The sequence below is a fragment of the Oryctolagus cuniculus genome, chromosome 2, assembly GCF_051225735.1.
Source record: "Oryctolagus cuniculus isolate XC-2025 breed Fujian yellow rabbit chromosome 2, ASM5122573v1, whole genome shotgun sequence".
Classification (NCBI taxonomy): domain Eukaryota; kingdom Metazoa; phylum Chordata; class Mammalia; order Lagomorpha; family Leporidae; genus Oryctolagus; species Oryctolagus cuniculus.
Window position 1 is genome coordinate 65,529,197 of NC_142868.1, and position 8,413 is coordinate 65,537,609.

The 8,413-nt window shown below is 45.0% G+C and overlaps 1 protein-coding gene across 1 annotated transcript; it reads left to right on the forward strand.

Moving 5' to 3' along the window:
* The first annotated feature begins 2,936 nt into the window (after positions 1–2,936).
* On the forward strand, positions 2,937–6,816 carry CDKN2AIP (CDKN2A interacting protein). Its single transcript, XM_002709488.6, has 3 exons — positions 2,937–3,753; positions 4,208–4,338; positions 4,725–6,816. Exons 1-3 carry the CDS (start codon positions 3,491–3,493, stop codon positions 6,044–6,046), a joined length of 1,716 nt encoding a protein of 571 aa, XP_002709534.4. The 5' UTR covers positions 2,937–3,490; the 3' UTR covers positions 6,047–6,816.
* Positions 6,817–8,413: the final 1,597 nt, after the last annotated feature.

The following is an 8,413-nucleotide window of genomic DNA, read 5'->3' on the forward strand; positions in this document are numbered from 1 at the left end:
GATCAGAGACAGAGCAGCCATCACTTGAACCAGAGCTCCAATACAGCATCTGGCAACCCAGGTAGCCACTGAACCTAGTGTGTCACAATGCTGGCCCAAACTTTTTAATTAATATATTTTCTGGTACAGAGAAATCCTTCTGTTCCTCTGTTGTTATCTCCATTTCCTTGAGTGTAAACTCCTTAATTGACTGCGTTTTCCTTGTGTAGCTGTTTTACTGTTCTTAGGGTGGACACACGACTCAAACCTGTACAGTCAGAATATTTAGCCTATGACCCATTAGAACCAATTAATTCCCAAGAGAACTTCGGGAAGCTGGCAGAAACTATCAGGAAAGATCAGATCTCTTTCTAATGAAATTGTTGACCTATGAAGAATGTCTGCTGGGGACCATGTTGTGGTGTAGCGGGTTAAGCCACTGCCTACGACGCAGGCATCCTGTATGAGAACCAGTTGGAGTCTCAGCTGCTCCACTTCCACTCCAGTTTCCTGCTAATATATGTGAGAAAGCAGCAGAAGATGGCCCAAGTGCTTGGGCCCCTGCACCCACAGGGAAGACCCAGATGAAACTTCAGCCTGGTCCAGCCCCAGCCATGGTTTGGGGAGTGAACCAGTAGATGGAAGATCCCTGTCTCTCCCCCTTTTTCTTTGTAACTCTGCCTTTCAAATTAAAAAAATAATTTTTTTTAAAATGGGTGGGCCCACTGTGGCACAGGGGGTTAAGTCTCTGCCTGCGATGCTGGCATCCCATATAGGCACTGTTTCTAGTCCCAGCTGCTCATCCGATCCAGCTATCTTGCTAATGCACCTGGGAAAGCAGTCGATGGCCCAAGTGCTTGGGGCCCTACACCCATGTGGGAGACCCGGAAGAAGCTCCTGGTTCCTGGCTTTATCCTGGCCCAACCCCAGGCATTGCAGTCATTTGGGAAGTAAACCAGTGGATGGAAGATCTGTCTTTCTCTCTGTCTCTCCTCACTCTAACTCTGACTTTCAATAAATAAATAAATCTTTAAAAAGTCATTCTGAAGATAGGTACCCTGGAGAAGCTCTTAAACAAAAATGTCAAAAAGCAGGGTTTTTATTGTGGGGCAGCAGGTTAAGCCACCACTTGCAAAGCCCGCATCCCATATTAGAGTATAGGTTCCTCCACTTCCAATCCAGCTTCCTACTAATGCACCTGGGAAAGAAGTGGAAGACGGCACAAGTGCTTATACTCTCTGCCACCCACGTGGGAGACCCAGATGGTATTTCTGGCTCCTAGCTTTGGCGTGGCCCAAACCCAGCTGTTGTGGCTATTTGTGGAGTGAACCAGTGGATGGAAGACTCTCCCTTCCCCTACCATCATGCTATCTTTCAAATAAATAAATCTAAAAAGAAAAAATCAAAAAGAAAAATTCATGTAACTTTTCTGTCAAGCACCTTTTTTTTTTTGTAAATAAGAACTCCAGCTTTCAGACTATATATCTTGTATTATAATGTTAATAAATTATTTTGAAATTCAAGCTGTTTTCTCTTCCTTCAAGGTAATGGAGTACATAAATGGAAGGCTACAGAGCAACAAGAAGAAAAAAAAAGAAAGTTTTTGGTTAAGTTCACAAGAACTACCTAGGTAAAACCGTAAATGCTTTTACTTGCTGTAACGTCCATGCCAAAGACTTCATGAAAGGAGAAACCATAAAAATGTTCCATCTTTAAGTAGTCAGACTTCTGGGGCTGCGGCTGTGGCCCTGCAGGGTAAAGCTGCCGCCTGCAGTTCCAGCATCCCATACAGGTGCTGGTTCAAGTCCTGGCTGCTCCAATTCTGATCCGGATCTCTCTGCTATGGCCTGAGAAAGCAATTACCAGATGGCCCAAGTCCTGCACCCACACATGGGAGACCCAAAAGAAGCTCCTGGCTCCTGGCTTCGGATGGGCCCATTTCTGACCTTTGTGGCCATTTGGGGAGTGAACCAGCAAATGAAAGACTTCTCTTTCTCTAACTCGCCTTTCGAATAAATAAATGTCTTTTTAAAAAAGTAGTTAGATTTCTTCAATCATCTTTATCCTTCTAAATTTTCAGCAATTATCTGTGAAAAGGAGGGGGGAAATAGTAAAAACTATACAATACCCCAATTTAAAATTTTCCTTGTGCCTCTTATTTTTACGTCATTTCTTTTAGCAGGGTAGGAAAGAAGGCAATATTGTGTTCATAAGCTAGCTGGATTTTGATTGCTCCTGTATGTATACATATATCATTAATTTGACTTTATCTAAAGTGACCTTTGTTTTTTTACTAATGGAGCCAGAGCGGCTACTCAAGCATTTTTTACAACAAAACCCACAACATTTACCCAAAGGACATTTACATTTCACAACCTTTGGCCTTATTAAAATGTACTCATCTTAGAGTACACATGTAACCTGGACTTGGACCTCAACACGGAGCGGGCAAGCGGCAGCGCGTGTGCTAACTGCGGACACTGCAAACTAGAACAAGCCGCCGTGAGAGGGCCAAGTCGGGTGGCAGAGGGACGGGCACAGCCCACTCCAGCTCCCGGCTGTTGGTCCAGTTGGAGGCAACAGAGTTAACTTCGGGGAACACCAAAAATACCGAATGCAGCTGCCGCAGAGCGCTCTCTCGTCACGGGCAGAAAACGAGCGGGGAGACGACGGAGATTTTGCCCGGGTCTTAGAGCCCTAAGACACTGCGGAGGCCAAACCCAACCCCGGGGGCAGGAGCTCGCCTCCCAGACCGCCCTCCACGGGCGTGCGGCCCCGTGGTTTTTATCACTCCGATTTCGTGGGCATTCCACGTCCCCAAGTGCCCTCAGGACCCTGATGGTCTCGGAGTGCTCAGGCTGTCTACGTTTACCACGGAGCGAGAAGCTGTTCTCCGACATAATAAAAAAAAAAAAAAAAAAATGGAGGCGAGGTTTTGTTTATTTTGGCCCCGCTGGAAAGCAAGCGACGCGGGGCGGAGACCCGCAGACCCGCGCGGCAGAGCGGCGGCCCAAGGTCTACCAGGACGCGGCCGCCTTCCGGCAGGTCCCAGCCCAACCTCCACTCCCCGCGAGGCGCCGCGCCCCGCGTCACAAAGCGAAGCCGGATTGCTGGGGGCTCCCGCCCGGGCTCCGGGCTACCCGGGCGAACCCCGCGTAGGACCTCCCTGCCAGGGCGGGCGGCGCCCGGCGCCCGCCTCCCCTCTCCTCCCCGCCCCAGCCCTCCGGCTCCGCCTCCGCAGCGCGGAGGCCGCAAAGCGTCCTGGGAGAGCCGGCTCGCGCCGGAAGGACGCGCGGGCGCGCGGTGGCGGCGAGGTTATAAAAGGGACGAGGCCGGCGGCAGGCGGAAGTGGGCGGTTCAGCAGCTCCCGGCGCTGTTGTTTGGCGTTTCGGCCTCTCGAGGGGCGTTCTCTGGAGGGCCGCCGGTGCAGGCCGCAGTGACAGGGCCGCTCGCCCCTGCGCACCCCGCCTCGCAGCGTCTGCTCGCGGCCTCGGCGGCCTGCAGGCCCAACATGGCGCAGGAGGTGTCGGAGTACCTGAGCCAGAACCCGCGGGTGGCCGCCTGGGTGGAGGCACTGCGCTGCGAGGGCGAGACTGACAAACACTGGCGCCACCGCCGGGAGTTTCTCCTCCGCAACGCCGGGGACCTGGCCCCCGCCGGCGGCGCTCACACGGTCGAAGCCGCCGACGCCGAAAGCGGGACCCGTAATCGGCAGCTGCAGCAGCTCATCTCCTTTTCCATGGCCTGGGCAAACCACGTCTTCCTCGGGTGCCGGTGAGTGAGGAAGCGTCCTTAGGCGGCCCCCGGACGCCGGATCGTCCGCCGACCGGTCTCGGTGGGGAGGGGAAGTTAAGCGCGGGAATTGGCGGCACCGTCTGCCCTCTAAGGGTGAGAAGGGCGTCCCTGCCCCGAGCCGACGTGACTCTCAGACCGTGTTGAGGGGCCCCCGTGTCGCGGGGGGCTGCTGGTGGAGTTGGTGTTCAGCTGACAGCGCTTCTGCGGATGGAAACTGAGCTTCAAGGTTTGGAAGGAGGAACCCCGCCTCCCAGACTCGGGCATTTGTTTACGGGATTCCGGGAAACAGAAAGTTGTTGGCGGTTGGTACTGTTTCTTGATTGCAACCAGGAAATGCAAGTCTTGTGGCCGGGTGTTTGCACGCCAAAGGGGGTAGCTTAGAAAAAACTCTTTTTTTTTAAAGTGATTTTTCTTTTCCTTTTTTTTTTTTCAGGTACCCTCAAAAAGTTATGGATAAAATACTTAGTATGGCTGAAGGCATCAAAGTGACAGATGCTCCAATCCATACAACAAGAGATGAACTGGTTGCCAAGGTGAAGAAAAGAGGGATATCGAGTAGCAATGGTTAGCAGATCATAGATGTGAACATACATAGGAGTTTAGAACTTAAGTTTGATATCGTTAGGAATTACTGTTAATACTAATTTTTTTTAACAAGCCAGAATTTATATAATGTTAACTAGTCAAGTTGGAATGTTAAACTGTATGTGTTTTAATCTCTAAATTTGATAGTTTTCTTTGCTTTAGATTTTGAAGTGTCTAATTTGTCTAATTTTTTAATATTAGAAATTAATGATATTCAACACTGTTTTAAGAACTTGATTATTTTCATATTTTTAAAAGAAACTAGTCCTGAAATATTTTCACCTTTTGCTTTACTTTAGTGTTTGTCTTCTCAGTTGAGTATTTATGAGGTATTCTTAGTCATGTGTGTTTTCCTTTTTTTTTAGAAGGGGTAGAAGAACCACCCAAAAAACGAGTCCTAGAAGGAAAAAACAATTCTGCAGTTGAGCAGGATCATGCAAAAGTTTCTGCCAGAACAGAACGTGTAGCGGCTCAGCAGGAAAACAGGTCAGCATGTATGGGGTCATCCGGCAAATCGGAGAGCAGTGGGAACTCAGCTCGGAGCTCTGGCGTCTCCAGTCAGAACAGCTCCTCAAGCGATGGAGATCGATCTGCTTCCAGCCACAGCGGCAGCAGTGTTTCCTCTCAGGTAACAGTGGGATCTGGAAAAGCTGAATCAGAAGCTGCAGATAAACAGGGTTCAGCATCATTTGTTTCTTCATTGTTGAAATCTAGTGTGAATAGTCATGTGACCCAGCCCACTGATTGCAGACAACAAAGTGAATCACCTAAAAAGAGTGCTGTGGAAGGCTCTTCAGCCTCAGCTTCTCAGAGCAGTGCAGAGGTCGAGGTGCCCTTGCTGGGTTCCTCGGGAAGCGCAGAAGTAGAGTTGCCATTATTGTCTTCTAAACCTAGTTCAGAGACACCTTCAAGTGGGTTAACTTCTAAAACTAGTTCAGAGGTGAGTGGTTCTAAAAACAGCGCCTCGTCAGGCACATTACTCACTCCCAAGAGCAGCTCCGCAACAAGTTCGTCACTGCTAACTTCCAAAAGCACTTCCCAGGTAGCTGCGTCCTTGCTAGCTTCCAAGAGCAGCTCCAGTGGATCCCTGCTTCCTAAAAGCACTTCCTTAGCGAGTATATCCCAGCTGGCCTCTAAGAGTAGTTCTCAGAGTAGCACCTCACAGTTGCCTTCCAAAAGTACTTCACAGTCGAGTGAGAGTTCTGTCAAATTCTCTTGTTGCAAGTTAACCAATGAAGACGTGAAACAGAAGCAGCCTTTCTTCAATAGACTGTACAAAACGGTGGCGTGGAAGCTGGTCGCTGTTGGAGGCTTCAGCCCCACTGTGAATCATGGGGAGCTTCTAAAGGCAGCAATTGAGGCTCTGAAAGCCACGCTGGATGTGTTTTTTGTGCCACTAAAGGAACTGGCGGACCTGCCTCAAAATAAGAGCTCTCAAGAAAGTATTGTTTGTGAGCTGAGGTGCAAGTCTGTGTATTTGGGCACTGGTTGTGGAAAAAGCAAAGAAAATGCAAAAGCGGTTGCATCAAGAGAAGCACTGAAGCTATTCCTCAAGAAAAAGGTGGTGGTAAAAATATGTAAAAGGAAATACAGAGGCAGTGAAATAGAAGATCTGGTACTTCTTGATGAAGAGTCAAGACCTGTAAACTTGCCTCCAGCATTAAAACATCCTCAAGAATTACTGTAGTATGTCCCAAATAAAACTGCATATAGGATCTGGTATTTGAAGAGAAAAACTGGCTTACTTTTGTACAATATAAAATATAGGCTTTCACAAATTTTTGTATTGCTTTTTTCCAGTTTTGCAGAAAATTTACATTCTAGTTCTCTTCACAAAAATAGAGGTTGTAAATAATTTATGATTGACAATACACATTAAAAAGTTGCATTAACAGCATACCAGTATGCTGTTTTATTTGCTGGAGAAAATACTGTCTTCTATTTTTAATGATACATTAGGTACGACGTGTAGTTCTGTAGTCTTAAAAACTTTTGTACTATCAATTTGGTGAAAATGTATTAAGTTGTCTACCATGCTTTTTTTCCTAGTTGAATAAACCACATCAAAGAAAAGGGGACCACAGTATTTGAATGTCTGAAAGTCTGTGAAGCTTAAGGTTTTAAGAATGTTGCCCATAATGTTGAACATGTCTGTTAAAGAATAAAAGAAAAAATAGTTGTCTCAGACTATTTTTATGAGAAGTTGTAAGCATTTTTGAGATACAAAGCAGTATAAAGTACTTACTGTTATTTTATTCTGAAGCTGTTAAAATTCACCATGATTTTCACCGCTGCTGATTCTTTAAGCGGGTTAATTTATGTTTTGAGGTAAAATACAATTTACACTTTTTCTTAAAGACATAAATGTGGGTTTCTATATTAAGCCTATTTTGTGACTACTATTAACAGATTGATTTGTTTAGATATTAAATGCTTTAAGCTATTTTACCTTTTCAAGAAGTTGTGTTTTTTTTTCCTCCCCTTCTAAGAGCCAGTTCTTGTGGTCTTCTAATTAGTCAAAAGTTTCATAAATTATAACCAGGTAGTTTTTATAGTGATAGGAAATTAGAATTTTCACATCTAGAACTAGATGGTTTGTGTTTACAAATCTTATAGAAAGAGTGCTGGAAGAAAAGAGCTGCGTTCAATGAGATTGTTCACTTGAATTATGATTGTCAGTAATGAAATGGAATCTTGTTTCTGTGTCAGGTGATTCTGACTGCATTAATCTATTGTATATTTTTCTTCAGACTGGTCCAACAGACGAGGTCTTTTTTGGTCTTTGAGCTTTCTAGGAGCTTAATAGATGCTACACCTTGAGCAATGATGGTGAAATTGCAGACAAATATGGTATTTTATAGTCCATTTGTATTAGAGTGGGAAAATGGACTAAACATAAGTAGCACAAGTTAAATATGTAGAAGTTATTCCTGTGTTTTCCCAGATCTGAACTAATCAGGGATTTTTTTTTAATCAGATAATCTTTAAAAACTACTTTTTAAGGGTTTTCATTAGGTGCCAAAGCTAAAATCCATGTTCTATAAATGGATCGCTGCTATATATTGTGGAAAGCAATAACATGGGTGGAATGTAAAAGCACTTTAATTGCCTCACTTATTCTTAGGCAAATCCATGTTTTGTGGGATGAGCATTACCAGAAAAGCAAGCTAAAATCTGTTTTAAAATATTTGAGTTCTATCTAATAGGTAGTCTGGTAATTATCTAAATTGACTTGTTTAATGTTAATATAAGGGTTACTGAAAAATCTTTTAACTTTTAGTGGCTTTTTGATGTGCGGAAAACTGCCTAGTGTAAAAACAGACACTTCATTTATAAACATTTGTTCTATCTAAAACATTGGAAATACTCAAGTTAATGAAAATTGAATGTGATTTGAAAAAATGCATGATTTTACAATTTCCTATGATAGTGTAGTGCAGAAGACAAGCTTTGGAATCCATTCTTGGGATAGAGCTCTGCCTTTCACTAGACTAATCTCTGGGAATCAGTTCATCTATAAAACAGTACTGTAGCTGCCTCAGAAGTGTGACGATTCAGTGAGATTTATACAAGGGTATTTCAAAAAGACCATGAAAGTGGAATTAATGTGTTTTCCATGAATTTTTTTTAAGACCCATTGTACAATTAAAAGTGTATCATAGTGTGCAGGTGTGTCATAGTTTACTAATTATTACATAACCTCATTTCCTTGCAATTTTGCTCTTTTAAGATTTATTTATTTGAAAGAGTTACAGCAAGAGGGAGAGCAGTGGAGAGAGAGCTACCCACTGGTTCACTTCCCAAATGGCCACAATGATGGAGCTGGGCCACGCCAAAGCCAGGAGCTTCATCCAGGTCTCCCATGAGGGTGCAAGGCCCAAGCACTTGGGCCATCCTCTGCTGCTTTCCCAGGCACGTCAGCAGGGAATTGGATTGGAAGTGGAGCAGCCCAGTCTTGAACCAGTGCCCATATGCAGGTGCTGCAGACAGTGGCTGAATCTGCTACATCACAGCATCGGCCCTTCTTACAAACTTAAGTAGCAATTACTGGGTC

Excerpts from the sequence above, each read along its gene's own strand:
- CDKN2AIP (XM_002709488.6), top strand. The coding sequence starts at position 3,491 with ATGGCGCAGGAGGTGTCGGAGTACCTGAGCCAGAACCCGCGGGTGGCC. Across the intron at positions 3,754-4,207 it reads CACGTCTTCCTCGGGTGCCG|GTACCCTCAAAAAGTTATGG; the intron begins GTGAGTGAGGAA and ends TTTTTTTTTCAG. Across the intron at positions 4,339-4,724 it reads AGGGATATCGAGTAGCAATG|AAGGGGTAGAAGAACCACCC; the intron begins GTTAGCAGATCA and ends CTTTTTTTTTAG.